Here is a 19,064-nt window from a genome sequence, read left to right as displayed (position 1 = left end):
ATGAGAGTTTGTACACCCCTAGTCTGAGATGTCCCTGAGAATCTTTGAAGAACACTATACTTAATAGCAGGAGAAAGCATGAGCAGTACCTTAGAGAATACAAATAAGGCTCCAACATTCCTACCAAAAGTACACAGAGTTTGGACCTAATACAAAAGTTCAATTTGGGAAGTGAGGCTGGAAGAACAAGTAAGGGGGGGGGGGAATTTTCACAGTAAAAGACACAAACCCAGAAGAGAATGACTTTAAAACATCTACAAACAAAAGCCTCAAAGAAAGATACAGTTTGGCCACAAAGTCAAATAGAATTCCTGAAAAGAATGAAGCAAGAGTTTTTAAGAAAAGAATTTAAAAGTGTATTAGTATAGTCCAAGTGACATAAAAATAGGAGAAAATTTAAGGAATTTCACATAGAAAACAATCTGACATGGAAAAGAGATCAAGGAGAGATCATTTAAGACTCACTGGACCACCTGAAAACCCTGACAAAAAAAAAAAAGAGGCTAGTTATCCTATTTCAAGAAATCATAAAAGAAAAATTTTATTAGAATCATAGGGCAAAGTGAAAATAGGAAGAATCTGTTGCTTACCTATCAAAAAGAGAAATCCCTCAGGAACATCATAGCCACAATCTGTAGCTTCCAAATTTAAAAAAAAAAATGCTGGAAGAAGTCAGAAAAAATCAAGTGCTGAGAAAATATAGTCAGAATCACACAATTTAGCAGCAACCACTCTAAAGCAGCAGAGATCTTAGAATACAATAATGCCCCAAAATATATACTTAAGAATAATGTACCCAGGGGCCGCTAGGTGGCGCAGTGGGTAGAGCACCGGCCCTGGAGTCAGGAGTACCTGAGTTCAAATCTGGCCTCAGACAGTTAACACTTACTAGCTGTGTGACCCTGGGCAAGTCACTTAACCCCAATTGCCTCACTTAAAAAAAAAAAGAATAATGTACCCAACAAATAGCATAATCCTATAAAATGAATCTTTAATGAAATAGAGGACTTCCAAGCATTCCTGGTGAAAAGACCAGAGCTGAGTAGAAACTTTGAGATCAGACACAGGAGTCAATAGAAACAGAAAAAGGTAAAAATGGCTGAGCAAGGGCAAGGGATAAAGTGATTACTTTCTAATAGCGGGAGATACACAACTGTCCCTTCAAATTCCTAAGGCCATTAAGAGATTATGGAGAGTGATCTTGGCTGGGAATGGTTTTGTTATGTTTTTATGCTCTTTAAAGAAGAATGGAAAGGTAAGGGAAATAGAATACATCAGAAAGAGAGTGAAAAGATGAGGAGAAAACTTATTATCTCAAACAAGGATGTACAAGTAGATGACTGTACAAACAAAAAGGAAGGGGTGAGAAGAGTGGACATTACTTTAATATCACTTTCATTTGATCCAGCACAGGAGGGTAGAACACACAGATACACACACACACACACACACACACACACACACACACACACACACACACACACACACAGACTTGGTATAGAAATACATTCCATTTAACAAGAAAACAAGAAGGAATGGAGAAGAGAGAATAAAAGGAAGGGTTATTTCAAGAAAACATTAGTCATAAACAAAACAAAATCTAACCTCAAAGGTTGGACTGTGAAAAATGAAAAGGCAAGAAAGGAGCAGCTAGGTGGTGCACTGGATAGAGCACCGGCCCTGAAATCAGGAAGACCTGAGTTCAAACCCAGCCTCAGACACTTAACACTTACTAGCTGTGTGAACCTAGGCAAGTCACTTAACCCCAATTGCCTCACACACAAAAAAAAAGGTAAGAAAGATGGGCTAGGAAACTGTGATTGGAAAGTGGTCAACGGGAAGAAGATCAGGGTAATGGAAGCAGATTGCATCAAATCTAGACAACTGGTATTGAGCACACTCCTTCCCTCCTAAGAATTTATTTTTAAAAGGCGATGGGGAAGCAAAGAAGAAAAAACCTAAGAGGATAAGATAGAGGGAAATCCATAATTAATGCTCATGTGAATGGGATGAACTCACTCATGAAACACAAGTAGATAGACAAGAACCCAATGGTATACTGTTTACAAGAAACATACTTGAAATAAAGAATTATATGATGTTTAAAAAGCAGGGATCTCAGACTCCTGATCTCAAACAAGACAACAGCAAAAACAGACTTAAGTAAAAGAGATAACCAGGAAAACTACATTATGCAGACAATAATCATAGATAATGAATTAAAGTCAATACTTTTTAGACACTAAAATTAAAATTGTACACCAAAAAACAAACAAACAAAAAACAAAACCCAAACTCAACAACCAAGAAATAAATTAAGGAACTGAATAGAATTTTAGGAAAGTTAATATGACAAATCTCTGGCAATTATTTAATGAGACTAGAAGTATATTTGTAAAGTATACATGTTTTACAGTTATGCATGGCACCTTAACAAAAGCTGACTACATATAAGGACATAAAAACCACAAACAAATGTAGAAAAGCAGATATATTAAACATTATTTACTGATTATAATGCAATAAATATTCTGTTCAATTAAGGGCCACTGAAGAAAAGATTAAGATTACTTAGAGACTAAAAAACTTAATCCTAAAGAATTGATGGATCAAAGAAAAAAAATCATAGAAAAATAGATAATTTCATTAAAGGCAATATCAACAATGAATGATACAACATGCCAAAATTTGTGGGATAGAGCCACAGTAAGTCTTAAGGAAGAGATTCTTAAACTTCTTTTTTTTTTTTTTAGTGAGGCAATTGGGGTTAAGTGACTTGCCCAGGGTCACACAGCTAGTAAGTGTTAAGTGTCTGAGGCCGGATTTGAACTCAGGTACTCCTGACTCCAGGGCCGGTGCTCCATCCACTTCGCCATCTAGCTGCCCCATTCTTAAACTTCTAAATGTAAACAACTCATCAGAATAATTTGAATACATAAAATAGAATACATAAGATTACAAAGGAAACCAGCTTTACTGAAATACAGATTAAAAAAAAAAGACCCAAGTTTAAGAATCCCTGCCTCAGGGAAATGTTATGTCTTTGAACTTTCATCAAGAAAAGAGAGAAAATAATAATTGAATTGGACATACAATTAAAAAATAAACAAACAAAAAATGAGAAGTCAATAAATTGGCAGACCTTAATAAAACACTAAAATGGAAATTCTGAAAATCAAAGATTAAAAAAAATTGAAAGCGGAGCTCTAGATCTTAGGAAAATGAATGTTGAAAACTACCTTTACATATAACTGGAAAAAAATAAAATAAATGTTTGTTACAAACATTAAAAAAAATAGAGAGGTATTTACACTAAAAAAAAAAGCATTTATTAAACACTTACATTTAAGTTTTGAGTTCCAAATTCTATTCCTTTCTCTCTCCCTCACCTCCTCCCTCCTGGAGATGGTAAGCAACCTGATATAGGTTATACATATGCAATCATATAAAACATTGAGGAACCTATGTTCTAATGATCTAGGGCCCATAGCCTTTTCGATATGTTTTATGGAATGGCACAGGAACCATTGTTGGTATAGACAACCAGCTTAAGTTCAATGCATTTTCCATAGCATTTCCATCAGGTCATTTTACAATTTAGCTTCTTATTTATGAAGATATCTCTTCAAGGATAATGAACAAATTAAGTATTTCAATGCTTTACTATATTTTTGCATCATCTTCCAAGTCAAATGCTATATTTGTTGCATATTTTTTTTCCTTATTTGTATTTCCTTTAAGACTTCAAGAAACTTTGTTTTCACTGGTGTGGGTATTCTCTCCACCAGTGAAAATCACAACACCTCTATAACTTAGTAAATCAGTGAAATAAAAGAAAAAAAGTAGAAGCAGAAAGCCCCATTGAATTAACAAATAAAACTAGGGATTTTTAAAAGGGCCACTAAAAAAAAAGAGAGGGAAAAAATTACCTGTATCACAGAAGATAAAATGGACAATTATGTAATATTTTAAAAGGTTTTACATAAACAGAATCAATATATCTAAAATTAGAAGGGAAAGAAACTTGAAAAAAACTGTATCAAATTTGACTGTTAAAGATCTCATTTCTAAGATAAATAAGGAATTTGTTGAATAGAGGAACCATTTCCCAATTGATTTGATAAATAATTGAGAAATTAGTTGATAAATGAATGAACGATATAAAAGTCAGTTTTCAAAGGAAGACATTTAAGCTATCAACAACCATATGAAAAAATACTCCAAATTGCTAACATTTGAGAAATGCAAATTAAAGTAATTCACAATGTCCCTCATGCTCATCAGATTGACAAAACTGAAAAAAAAATACCAAAAAAAGGAAAATGACAAATAATGGAGAATGACTAATGTTGGAGGGGCTACAGGAAAATAGGTACATTGATACTCTTGGTAGAACTCTGAATTGGTACTGCCATTCTGGAAAGCAATTTAGAACTATGCTTCAAATGTCACTGAATTGTCCTTTGACTTATGGATACCACTAGTAGCTCTATACCCTAAATCCATTAAAGAGGAAAAGTATCCTTTATACAAAGATAGTTGTAGCAGTTCTTTTTCTGACGGCAAAACCTGGAAGCTAAGGTGGTACTCGTGAATTGAGGAATAGCTGAACAAATTATAGCATATGAATATAGTGAAATACCATTGTAAGAAATTAAGAGGTGGTTTCAGAGAAACTTAGAAAGATTTGCATTAACTCTTGCAGAGTGAAATGTTAGATTGATTTTGTTGAAGCAAACTTTTTTCAATTTCATTTACTTGAAATTTTCTATTTTTTTCTTTTGTGCTCACCTTTGTACCTTTTCAAGATGGCAGGACCAGTGATTAAACATTCTCTTCCTAGCTATGATTATCAATATTGGCAATTCCATGAAAAGACACAGCAGTCTAGAAAATGTTATTTGGTATTTTATTATTGAAAAAAATCAAAAGAAAACCTTCCAGAAAAGTGTCATGTGATAAGTATAGAGTCTACCTAATCTCCTACATCATTTGCAAACTGCTAGAGTCTATATTTATATGTGTGTATACATATATATGATATGTCTACAATATATGATATATACTATTTAATACATATGCATATAATATCATATATATATATTAGTGATTTTGAATTTCAGAGTGAGTCAAAAAACTGTAAGACTCTAAATCATAAAGGGATGATTCAATCTTATTAGTTATATATCTAATTGCTGAATCATTCAGTCCCATGAGTTGATAGGAGCTTCTGACATTCCTTTACTTGAAGATAATTTTCATGTCCCACCCACCAAGTCTTTTCTCGAGGCTGAATGTCACCAATTCCTTATGGTTTTGAGTCTATATCTTACTATTACATCTTTTGGCCCAGGATTGAAGGTAGAACAATACAAGCATTTCTCAAAGCAATAATACAAGTCTACAATGATTTGATCATTTCCAGCTATCTTTTTACATGTAGGAGAATTTTATACCTTTTAAAGGATTAGAAGATGAGGAATCAACTACTCTGTGTTCTGCTCTGAAACTGTTGTAGACGATGATGTAAATTAGGCTGTAATTTACTTTCAGTAGTGTAAAGAAGAAAAAAAAATCACTTTGCCTGAAGTGTATGCATCTTTCTTAAGGGTGTACCCAGATTTTAATTATCTAAATGTAAATACTTAACGAATTTTACTTAGAGTAATGAGCTAAAGTGCACACTACATAAATGAGATGTTCTAATTAATCATGTATGAACTACTGGTTTAAAGAAAAGCTATGTGAATTCTGTGAATGTTGGGCTTTTGCCAAATTGCTAATCAGCATTTGCATTCATAGATAGTTCACACTTAATAAGTTGTGAAACATTCAGCAAATGTTTTAGGAAATTATGAGTTTTTAGATGCAGAAACTTTTTGTTTTTCATCCTCCCCCCGCTCCACTTATCTGTGGTATTCAAATTGCTACCCAGAAAACTTGTGCTGGCAACCAGTTCTGTAGAGATTAACACAGAGAGAAAAGTCAAGTGAGCTAATATCCCAAGTGTCATTCACATGGAAGGTTCGATTGAGTATTTTACCAAGATACTTGCCCTGTCGTTATTGTATGATTTACCTTAGGATGAATCAAATTGGTAAGAATCCTTTGTTGCTCCAAGTGCAGCATTGATATCCTTCCAGACATTGGCAATAAATTTTTTTTCTAACAAATGCCTTGAAAGTAACCCAATCTGTAGCCCAAAGGGATTCTGTTCTTTCTGGGTAAAAGTGTCTGATGCAACCTCCCCAAAAATGACACTAGGAGGCCAATATTACTATGATTATGATAACTGAAACTGTTCTAGTACTTTAAGATGTACAAAATACTTTATTCAAACAACCCTCTGAGTATGGGTAGTGTTATTGTATTATTGTCCTCATTATTGACTTCATTAGAGGATAGAAGAGAAAGAGAAGGAAACAGATTCAGAAAAGTGAAAAAGCTTGCCCTAGGCCACACAGATAGCCATGGTTTGTCTTGTTCATTTAAAAAAAATGTATTATCATCATACTAAATTGTTTCATGCATGTATGTATTATGTGTTTATATATACTTGTATATACATGTGTGTATGTAGATAGGCAGGTTGTATATACATATATAATGCTAATTAACCAGTTATTTTGAATTTGTGGAGAGAATTTGGAAGTTTGCTCTTCATGTAGGAGTGTCCTACATTGATGAGATCATAGGTCTGTGCCAAACTAAAAACAAACAAATAAATAAATAATCTGTCAAGCCAACATGGGGCAAGTAAATAAATCTTCAACCAAACCCTCCAGATTTGAAAGATTTGAATCAGATAGGGAGAGAAAGGCAAAGACCGAAGACTATTTTACCTTCCATTAAAAAAAAAAATCACAGCCCAGAATTGAAATCTGCTCTCTTAACTTTAAGGTCAACACTTTTTTCACTACATAATGCTATAGGTCATGCTCTCCCCCCCTCTCTCTCCATATGTGTGTATGTGTGTGTGTGTATGCACAAACTTTGGGTTTTATTTTTAAATCAATGTATTTTATAATGATAACAAAATATAAATCTATTCTTAGGCCTAAGAAATTTGTTTTCGTAGTTGTACTCTTGATCCCTGAAGTAGACAGCAATCTAATTTGAAGAAAGATAAGGCATAATTTAATAAGATTTGGGACAGCTGCCAGCTCTTGCTTAAGGGAAGTCCAATAATAATAGTAATTCACATTTACCAGTACTATAAGGTTTATAAAGGAGTTTCCTCACAATAACTCTATGAGGAATGTAGTTTAAATATTGCTACCCCTTTTTTGTAGATGAACTTGAGTGTCAAAGAAGTTATGACTTTCTAGAGTCACACAGCTATGTCAGAACCAGGACTTTAACCTAGTTAGTCAGTCAGTTAACATTTATTAAATTTTTATTATGTGCCAGACACTGTGCCAAATACTAGGGATACAAATATGAAGAAGAAAGACTGTTCTTGCCCTCAAGGATCTTATAATCTAATGGGAGAAGACAATAGACAAAAGGAGTTGATAAGTAGAGAGGAAGAGGGGTTGAGAAGTCCAAAGGCCTGTAGCTAGATGGGATATGAAGAGATGGTGGACCTAGGTCCTCTCCTTAAATGGAAGTTTTGGAGCTTACTGCCCCACCCTTCAATCAGAGGGGCAAAGAATACTAATGAGATGTGAGTATCAAGACTAATCTCATCTGCAGGATGAATTAGGTTCCTTGGGTCATGATGGAAAAGTCCAAAAGAGTGTAGCTAGGTAGGAGATAAAGAAGCTGTCCCCTCCTAAAATGAAGGATTTGGACCTTCTAGATCTTCTGACTGTAAATACATTGATCCTTTTCCTTTATTGCATTGCCTTTTATTTCAATTATCTTTACAAATAAGTTGGTTCTCTCAGTTCTAGATGAGCCTATTAATAATGCAGTATTGAGAAGCTTGGATTTGTATTCTTTATTCTTTCCAGAGAACTGGGAAGTTCTCTTCCTTAGAGAACTGACTTGTACTTTAAGAGTTGCCAGTTTCTTAGTTCTTTGCTGTACAGGAACCTACAGGTCCTTTGGTATATAGGAACCAAGGGCATCATCTCCCAGGCCAGTCAGAAGGAAATAAATCTTTTAGCGACCAGGGTGATGAGTACATTCAGTATTATGCTACATAATGAGCAACTGAAGGAACAATAGAAAAAAACTTAGAGGGGAATATGATAAGTGTCTTTATGAATTAAAAATGCTGTCATTTTTAAGAGACATTTAGACTTTTGCAAATAGCCATTTGGATTTTATATAGGGAAAATTTTTCTAACAATTAGAGCTATCCAGAGGTAGAATGGCCTCAGGAAGTAGTGCTTTTCTTTTCAATGGAAATCTTCCAAGCATAGACTGGATGACCTCTTGTGTCTTAGAGAAGGAATTCTGCTCAGGTACAGGTGGATCTAGATTTCTGAGCTCTTTTCCAACTCTGAGACTCTGTTATTCTTCCATGAAGTTATAGTTCTCAAGGTTCCTCTAGTGAATTTAACCTTTTTATTTTACCTCAGTAGAAAATGTAATCAGTCAAAAATGGGTATTTATTGGGTACCTACCATAGGCCTTATCACGATACAAGGTTCTTTGAGGGTACCAAAGAAATGTGTATAATGGTCCCTGCACACAAGGGATTTATAATCTAATTAGGATTAACTTCTCCACATTTATGTTAGCTAGTCCTTAGTGTTTGTGAAAAGGCCCATCTTCAAAGTCTTTCTAGCTTAGGCAGAACCTATTATAGCTTCTACTTAACTGGCAAAGCCCTTTATGCCACAGGCTTACCTCTATGACAAGGTGAGGACTGGAGGAAGACTGTGTAACAGAATAGTATATAAGCACCTGAAAGAATTTGTAAACAATATGATATATAATGGTAAAAATTTAAATATGGGATGAGTAAACAATATAAAATATTTTTAAAATAAAAGTATTTTAGGGACGGCTAGGTGGCACAGTGGATAAAGCATTGGCCCTGGATTCAGGAGTACCTGAGTTCAAATCCGACCTCAGACACTTGACACGTACTAGCTGTGTGACCCTGGGCAAGTCACTTAACCCCCATTGCTCCACGCAAAAAATATAAAATAAATGAATGAATAAATAAATAAATAAATAGATAGATAGATAGAAGTATTTTATTATTTTCCAGTTAATATAAAATATTTTGATAGGGAGGGTAAATATCATTCTAACTTGAAAATGTATATTGCCTTATAACCAATTATTTATTAAACTCTTTATTATGTGCCAAGAACCATGAGGTTCAGGGCATATAAAGACAAAAATGAAACCGTTCTTGCCCTCAAGATATTTGTTCTTTTAGGGGAGACACCTTGTGCATATAGAAGTATAGACCCCCAAAATATACAAGATAAATACAACATATTTTTTCAGAGGAAGAAATTAGCAGTCTTGAAGATCAGTAAAGACTTTATCTAGAAGGTAGCACTTGAGCTGAGAACTTTGATGGAAATTAGGGATTGTAAAAGGAAAAAGTGAGGAGAAATATTTTAGGCATGGATGGGAGACCTAATGTCCTATGTGAAAAATAGCAAGAAGGTCAGTATGACTGGATGGTAGGGTACATGAAGGGGAATAATAGATTATAAGTCTGGAAAGGTAGGTTACAGTCAGATTGTGGAGGACTTTAAATGTCAGTCAGAGGAGGTTGTATTTGATCCTAGAGTTAATAGGGAAATATTGGAGTTTATTGAGCAAAAGAGTAATATGGTTAAACCTTTGCTTGAGGAAAATCATTTTGGCAGTATGTGGAAAATAGACTGGAGAAGAGGGGGAAATATTTGAGACAGGGGGATCAATTAGGAGGCTATTTCTGTAGACCAGGTGAGAGATAATATGGGTCTGAACTAGAGAAGGGGAAAGATTTGAGAAATGCTGTAGAGGTAGATCTAACAAGGTTTGGCAACTGATGGAATATTTAGGGTGAGGGAGAGTTATGATTTCTGAGAATGACTGAAAGGTTGTAAAGTTGAGTGTCTGGAAGACTTGTGGTACCCTCAATAGAAGTAGGAAAATTTGGAGGGAGGATTATTTTGGTGAGCAAATTTAGTATACCAGTTTGGGAGGGGCTAATCTCTGCTAGAGTTATCCATGCATTGAGGATAGTACTCTCCCCTCTCCTTCATGACTTTATGATTATAGATCCAGGAGATATTATTTTATTTAAAAGAGGATGTAGTATCTTTATTTTGAAACTCATAGTCACAAGATTTTAGAGTTATAATGCCCTTTGGGGAAACTAGATGAACAAAAAAAATAGAAGGATTCAAATTGTATTTGTAATACACAGAGTTTGAGACAACTCTGATGCTTGTTCCCCAATGAAATGAAGGTTAATTACATCTATACCTTCTACTGTAGCTTCTCTACCTCTCTCTTTGGAAGTATTATTACCAGCAATATGTTTATGAACTTACCCTACAGGGCTACTGTTGGAATTTCACTTAACTGCATTGGAAAGCAGCATGGTTTAGAGAATTGAAATAGGAGACCTGAACTTTAATCTTTTTTTTTTTTTTGATAAAAGTATTTTATTTTTTTCCAGTTACATGTAAAGATAGTTCTCAACATTTGTTTATACAAGCTTTCCAATTTCAGATTTTTCTCCCTCCCTCCCCCCTCCCCATGACAGCAGGTAATCTGATATAGGTATATATATATAGGTATATATATATATATATGTATATATATATACATATATATATATAAATAATAGCATTAAACATATTTCTGCATTAGTCATGTTATAAGAGAAGAATCAGAGCAATGAGGAAAAACCTCAAAATAGAAAAACAACAGCACCAAAAACAGAAGAAATAGTATTGTTCAATCAGCATCTAGACTCCACAGTTTGTTTGTTTTTTCTGGATTTGGAGATCCCCTTCCATCATGAGTCTCCTAGAACTCTCCTGTACCATTGCATTGGTGAGAAGAATCTAGTCCATCACAGTAGATCAACACACAATGTTGACGATACTGTGTACAATGTTCTTCTGGTTCTGCTCATCTCACTCATCATCAGTTCATGCAAGTCCTTCCAGGTTTCTCTGAACTCCTCCTGCTCATTGTTTCTTACAGCACAATAGAATTCCATTACATTCATATACCACAACTTGTTCAGCCATTCCCCAGCTGATTTCCTCAATTTCTAATTCCTTGTCACCACAAAAAGAGCAGCTATAAATATTTTTGTACATAAAAGTGGTATTGCTGGGTCAAAGAATATGCACAGCTTTATAGCCCTTTGGGCATAATTCCAGATTGCTCTCCAGAATGGTTGGATCACGAACTTTAATCTTGATTGCCACTATTTCACTGTTTGATTTTAAACAAGTTACTTCTTTTATCTGGGCATCATTTTTCTATAATAGAGGAAGTCAGATCAGATGATCTTATAATTTCTTTTCCATCTCTAAAAGATTCTTTTATTTTATTAAGCATTTCAGGTCCTTCATGATTAAACCCCAATTTACTTTTTTAACCTTATTTTCCATTGCACGAGGGAGAAAATGTAGACCTGGATTTGAATCCTAGCCTTGGCATTTCTACCTGTGTGACTTTACCAAGGCATTTCACCTCTGTGGGCCTACATTTCCTTTTCTGTGAAATGAAAGGATTAAAGTTGGTAATCTTTAAGACCCCTTTCAGTTCAAAATCATATGAACCATGTGCTCCAGCTAAACTGGACTACTTACTATTCCCTGAAAATACTGTTTTCTTCTCTGCTTCAGTGCTTTTTCTTATGCTGTTCCTTCTACTTGGAAAGTCCTTTCTTTTATCTCTACTCATCAAAGTCTTCTCCATTCTTCAAGGCCTGAGTCAAATGTGACCTCTTCCACCAAGCCTTTCCTGAACAGCTTCTCTATTCCCCTACTAGAAATTATCTGTCCTAATGAATTCTCAGTACTTTGTATTTTTCTTACTGTACTTATCAGATAATCTTATTTCTACATGGTATTCATTTTGTATATACCTATCTCCTTTGACTAAATTGCAATTCTCTGAGGTTGCGGACTGTTTCACCTTTGTCTTTGTGCCTCCAATACTTGGCACAGTATGTGGTATGCAATGGGTACTATATACCTACTATTAATAAATGCTTTTAGATTTTGATTGCTTGCATGTCTTGTCCACTGGACTGATAGCTCCCTGAGGGAAAGGTATAATGTCATATTCATCTTTATATTCCATAATGAGCAGCTAGGATAATACCTGGCTTATAACATGTACTCAAGTTAGTTGAATGATAAAACTATTAAGCAAATAGTGATTTCTGAGTATTGACAGCCAAAAGCCTTAAATAGTCCGTTGAAAAGCATTTCGTTGTGAGGCAAGTTAGTCTATGGGACCTTTATTAAGCAGCTACTAAGTGCAAGGCTATGTGCTATGTTCTGGAAAGTGCAATGTTTTTGCATTTTTCTTGCATGGTTCAGCTCATAATAGCTACAAAGTAATTGCTTCCCAAATGGTCCAATTTGTTACCTCACAAATTGTAAAATTTTATTTTTATCTTATATTTAAAAAGAGCCTTCAGTTCTTAATATGAGTTGTTCTGATCACACAAATCATAAACCTTCCACATCTTAATAGATGTTTAATTCAACAGATTTCTAACTGATCTCCTGGCATCATCTCTTTACTCTCCAATCCATCCTCCACACAGCTGCCAAATCGATCTTCTTAAATGTACAAACTTAAGTATTTCACTTCCTTGCTCAATGGTTGCCATTTGGATATAGTGTAACTTTATTGTTTGGTACCTAAAGGCCTTCGTGCCTATCTTTCCAGGTTAATTACATATGGCTTCCCCTCCTGCATTCTATCCTTCAGCCAAACAATTTACTTTCTCTTCCACATACCTGGCATTGAATCTCCCTTGTATACCTTTTCATAGGCTAGAATTCTCTCCCTTCTCATTACCACTTCTTGAAAACCCTATCTCCCTTCAAAGATCAACTTGATTCCTACTCCCTTTAAGAGATCTTTTCTGATTCTTCCAGTTTTTAATTATTTACCCCAAAGTACTATATTTATTTTGTATATGTTGTATGTGTTTTTCTGTGAACTTCTTTTATAGCCCTAGTAGAATACATATTCTTTGAGGAGAAGGGCTGTGTGTGTGTGTGTGTGTGTGTGTGTGTGTGTGTGAGAGAGAGAGAGAGAGAGAGAGAGAGAGAGAGAGAGAGAGAAAGAGAGAAATTTTGTGTATTTTAATCTCTAGTCCCTAGTGCAGCACTTGACTCTTAGTAGGTACTTAATAAATGTTGAGTGATTGATTGAGGTGCTATGGATAAAAACATTTATTTCCTCATTGCTAGCTTTCTGGTGGTGAACTACTCCACACTTAACTAGTGTGGTCTTCAAATGATAGACATATTGCCAGATGTATAGTCAAAACCTTTCCTGTTTGGTACTATCAAGCAGAATTTACCTTTCACAGGCATAGTATTAGAGAGTTGATGGTCATCCCCATACTGTGATAAGACCAGAAGAGAGTTTTATGGGGGGAAGAATACCATTGACTACTGCAAATTTGGTAGAAATTCAGCTGAAATGGTTTCTGGCTGTGAAAAGATAAAATATTAGTTTCTTAAAGGATTTTTCCTTTTACAGGCATGTAATGAATTCACTACACATGTGATGAACCTTCTCCGAGAGCAGAGTCGAACACGTCCCATTTCTCCAAAAGAAATTGAGAGGATGGTGGGCATAATCCATCGGAAATTCAGTTCAATTCAGATGCAACTCAAACAAAGTACTTGTGAAGCAGTCATGATTTTAAGATCAAGGTTCCTTGATGCCAGGTATGTATAACCATTTGTTTATTATGTACTTTTGTTGTTGTTGGCACATGTTATGCACCAAATTCCTGAACACTTGGCAGATGGAACTGAGTTTTGCTACAAGGCCTTTCTTACAAGGTAGTTGAGTGATCACCACAGATGCCTACTTTGCCTTAGGGAGGTATTTCACATTAAGGGGTTAAGTAGAGTATCATATCATCAGGTATCATATGAAGGATATCCCAGAAATTGGTAATATGTATGTTTGGGTAACTATTCTGTGGTTCTTCTGCCCTGTTCCCCCTGATTTATGGTCCCTACAGTATTCCTTCTTTGTTAATTTTACAGGGTTACCTTCTTTGCACATGTCACCAGCTAATTCTAATCTCACTATTTTAGGCCTTTTACAGAAAGTGTAAAAAATCCCCAAATAATCCTGAGCAGATAGTTACAGTTATCTGAAAGCTAGCTAAACACTGAAAGTGAACAAGAGAGTTTCTTTTTTTTTCTTTTGGCAGGGCAAAGAGTGTTAAGTGACTTGCCCAGGGTCACACAGCTAGTAAGTGTCAAGTGTCTGAGGCCAGATTTGAACTCAGGTCCTCCTGAATGCAGGGCTGGTGCTCTATCCATTACACCACCTAGCTGCCCCCAAACAGAGTTTCAAATCTAAAAATGCAACCAAATGTGGAGGTGGGATACTTTTCATCCCTCATCTGGTTGAGTCCCAGTTTATCATTTTGATGCACAGTGTATTTAGTAAGTCTCAATAAGGGGATGCAGCTCTGCATATTTCATTCTCATGTCTTGTCTCCACTACCTCTTGACACTGATCCAAGTAGACCATCTAGTTCCTGCGCTTTTCTTCTTTATGGCTTCATCATACTGTAAAATTACTTAAGCCTTTGAAAACTTTCTTGAAGCTACTGCTAAGAATTTTTTTAGGATAATAAGTGTTCTAGAATGCCATTTTTTAAAAAGCTTTATTTCCTGTAAGCTTTTTTTTTCCTACTCCTCTACCTTTCTAAAATGCTTTACTCCCACAGACTCATATTATTCCTACTAATGATAAGAAAATAAGTTTTAAGACTGATATTGCCATTTTGACTTCATGACACCTTTAGGAAAGGTAACACTTTGGTTCCAGTTATGGTACAAAAACAAAAAATAGATGCTTTAAACACCTTCTCTCCAACTCAAGCAAGAAAATATTTTAGTTTCTAGTAAATGAATGAAGACTTCACATTTTAGGAAGCTTAAAATAAAGTTCATATAAGTGAAAGCAATAGATTTTCTAATTGGCAGTTATGTTTAACTGTCTTACCAGTTGAAATTTGCACTCCTGGGTATAATTTAAGCCCATGGCCAAAAATTATCTCCACAGACAGAGATGCTTCAATTTTTTTCACCCCCTGTTGGTATCTGACAAGAGTAATAATTCCCATCAGATTCCCTTATCATTAAAGAAGGTGACTTTAGTTTCCAAAATCAGAAAACAAGCTTTGTGGCATTGTTTCTGCTGGAGTTGTTATTAACAATTTTTCATGGATTTGTGATTTCATTAGTGTAGAAAGTTTCCAGTAAACAAATTCCTCTATCAAGTCTGTAACTTATGTCTTAAAGATTCACTTGGGGGTGGGTTACTGATAGTTGAAGCGACTTGTCCATTATCACATAGCAAATTGTATCAGAGATAGGACTTTAATTGAAGATTTTTTAATTTGGAGGACAGGTCTCTGCCTACTATACCACACAGTCTCTCAAAATATTATGATAATTATAATAACTAATTTAGATTGTACTTGAGGGTTTACAAGTCACTTTCCTTACAAAAGCTCTATTTGATAGGTAGTGAATTATTATTATTCCCATTTTACAGATGGAGAAACAAGCTAAGTGAAATAACATGACTTGTCCCTTGTCATACATTTAATAAATGATATAGTCATTGTATTCCAAATGAGCACAATGCTTATCATTTGTATATTTCTTTGTAGTTTATAAAGTGTTTTCTCAGCAATTATATGTGGGTTGGACTAGACAATTCCTGGGATCCTATCCAACTCTGAAATTCTGTATTCTTACTTGATCCTAATAACAACTCTGGGAGGTTAGAAATAATAATAGCAAACTTTGTTTGACATTTGTTGATTTAAAAAGCAGTTTAGGGGCAGCTAGGTGGTGCAGTGGATAGAGTACTGGCCCTGGATTCAGGAGGACCTGAGTTCAAATGTGGCCGCAGACACTTGACACTTACTAGCTGTGTGACCCTGGGCAAGTCACTTAACCCCAATTGCCTCACCAAAAAAAAAAAGGCAGTTTAATTATAGCAACCACATGAAATAGACAGAGCAAGTGTATATTATCACCATTTTTATGGATGAAGTAACTGAGGCTTGGAGATTGTGAAGTAATGTGCCTAAGGTCATAGGTAAGTGACAGTCAGAGCTTGAACCAACGAGTGTTCTGGCTTCTAATTTAGTTCTTACTGGACTGCTCTCTCTTAGTCACTTTGGAAAGCATTTGGTAATTGATGATATTTATTATTCTCCTCCAGGCTTAAAACCTCATCCTTGATATCTGCCTTCTCTCTTGCCCTTTATATCCAGTCAATTATAAAATTCTCTTGATTCTTCCTTGGTAATATCTCTTAATCTAGTCCTTTCTTTTTATTCCTATATTATAGGATTTAGAGACATAAAGGACTTTAAAGATATAGTCCAACACACTTATTTCACAGCTGAGCAAACTGAACCTCACTGAAGTGATTTGTCCAAGGTCATATAAGTGGAGCCAAGCAGGGACTTGAACCCAGGTTTCCTCACTCACAGGCCTCTTTCCACTATACTTCACTGTCAACCGTAGTTTAGGCCATTTTCAACTTACATGTGGACAACAACCTAACTGGTCTCTGTGCTTCTAGTTTTTATTTTTCTATTCTTTTTTAATTTCAAATTTAAATTAAATTTTGAAAATTTATTTAAAATATTTTAAAATGTATTTTATTTTCAATTCATCTTTCAAACTTTTCCATACTAATTTCTCTAAAGCACTACTTAGTAATATAATTTCTTTCTTCAAAACCCTTTAAGAAGTTTTCCGTTGCCTATGAAATAAAGCAAATTTTCCACAGCATGGCATAGCATTCATTATTCTCCATGATCTGACTCTAACTTTTTTAGCCTTATTTTTTCTACATGTCCCTTTGCTGTAGACCAACAGAACCTTCCATCTTTGCTCATGTTATTCTCTCTGCCCTGGAATTATGTTCTACCTATCTGCTAGGTGTGCACATGCGTGCACACACACACACACACACACACGCACACACACACGCACCCAAGTACTAGACTTGGATCCAAAGTTTCATAGTTCTGTTACATAATATAATAGTCAGACTAACACCATCTGGATAGTGTCAGAACAGAGATTTGAATTCAGGCCTTTCTGATACCAAGTCCAGGGCTCTTTCCATTGCTCTGGGAGGTAGCTTCAGCAAAATGTAACCACATCAATAGTCATTTATATTTGAAGGGTATGGTTAACAAGGCAGGTGAGCCGAATGGAATGAGGAGATAAACAGTTTTGAAAAGAGACTCATCTGTCTGTAAAGACTGTAGTTATACAGTGCTGCAATGCTGATGGGCTACACCTCTGGGGATTGATGCTCCACTGCACTGTGGCCTAAGGCACAGGCATCTTGATTGCAACTAACCCTGGGGGGAATGAAACTTTGGGGGAAATGCTTAATGGGCACTTTCTAAAGGATGTTCTTCTAAAAAATAAATAAAAGCACGTGACTGAAGTCTTTCTTATGCCTTCAAGTGTGTGGAAATACTCAGCTCTGGTTTCATTTGTTCTTGTAGTGCCTCTTAGCAAGCCCTGTGCTAGGGAAGGATGTTCTGCTTTGGGCAAAAATGATCTGACAGATATATGACTCCCTAGCTTACTCTGACTTGTAGCTCACTCATTTCTTTCAGGAAGCCTATGCTCACATTTTCTTGATAATTGGACAGGCTGGAGCATATACCCATGCAATACGTTTAAGAACAAATCTACAAATCTTCTAGACCCCCTCTACCCTGCTGGGGCAAGAGCTTGCATTTGAACAGAAAAACCTCTTGGATTTATTCTTAAAATCATGGCGTTTTAGGGTTGAAAGAGAATTTGGAGATAATCTACTTCACTGATCCCTTTCTCATTTTGAAGATAAGGAAACTGACCCCTAGACAGGGCAAGTGACTTGCCAAAAGTTATATAGGTAGCAGGTGGAACAGGTATTCTGACTCTCAAGTTCATAGCTTTTTTTCCACTACTTAGGTTATCGGAAGGTTGATTACCAGCTTAGGAAGCAGTCTGCTATTTTTAAGGGGTAGGATCTGTGCCAGTGGAGGGAAGGTCCATACCACTGGAATCACAGATCTTCCAAAGTATGGAAGTAAAAAGTTGCTAACATAGTTGGGATTTAAATATCATTTAATCCCTCATTTTACAGAAGAGGTTCTAGGGCCCAGAGTAGATAAGTGATTTGCCTAGAATTATCCTGCAGCAGCCCCTGATTCAAACCTTTCTACTTACCACTTACTCATCCAGTTCTCTTTGCTTTTGAAATGATAGCTAGCTATCTGTTAAGGCTAACCATTTAGCACAGAAATGATGTGAAAGAATTCATATTTCAGATAGAGGTTGGATAGAATGATTGCTTCTGATTTAATATCATATTTTTTGTGTTCTAACCTGTTTTATAAATCTTTTTTTTTTCTTTGATATCCTATGTTACATGTTCTGACTTAAGTTAAGGTCCTTTTTAACTCTTAAGATTCTATTTTCTAAATTATACTATTCTATGTTCTAAGGTTCCCTGAATTGGAAAGTCTCTGAAGTTAACAAATGCCTGTTAACGGGTTACTGAAAGAGTGCTGTAGTGCCACCTTCTTCCCCCCGGGTAACATGTGCATTTTCTCAGGGATGTTCTAAAGATAACACCTTATTAGTAAGACATAGTTCTAGCAATGAAATTTTAAGTCCCATGGAAGTTATTTTTGACCAAATGCAGTTGTCTAGTTCCCTCAGTTTAAACATCATAGGCAAGCTCAACCCATTCTGCCCTTGTATAAACATAAACCCTTGTATAATAGAAACTTTACAAAATTGTTGGGATCAAATGAAATAATATGTAAAGTTCTTTCCAAACCTTAAAATAGTATGAAAATGTTTTTTATTATTATTAGAACTATTATGGTACAT

General features: G+C 35.3%; 1 protein-coding gene across 2 annotated transcripts in view; it reads left to right on the top strand.

The window, feature by feature from the left end:
* Positions 1-19,064, top strand: part of PBX3 (PBX homeobox 3) — a 311,413-nt gene that overhangs the window by 236,835 nt on the left and 55,514 nt on the right. For both annotated transcript variants that reach the window (XM_043989758.1, XM_043989757.1), the window contains exon 4: positions 13,651-13,841. In XM_043989758.1, the coding sequence (XP_043845693.1) occupies positions 13,651-13,841 (191 nt within the window). The remainder of the gene's footprint in view (positions 1-13,650; positions 13,842-19,064) is intronic.

Source organism: Dromiciops gliroides, chromosome 2, assembly GCF_019393635.1.
Source record: "Dromiciops gliroides isolate mDroGli1 chromosome 2, mDroGli1.pri, whole genome shotgun sequence".
Taxonomy (NCBI): Eukaryota; Metazoa; Chordata; class Mammalia; order Microbiotheria; family Microbiotheriidae; genus Dromiciops; species Dromiciops gliroides.
Note: the sequence above shows the minus strand (reverse complement) of the source record. Positions and strands in the feature narration are given on the sequence as shown.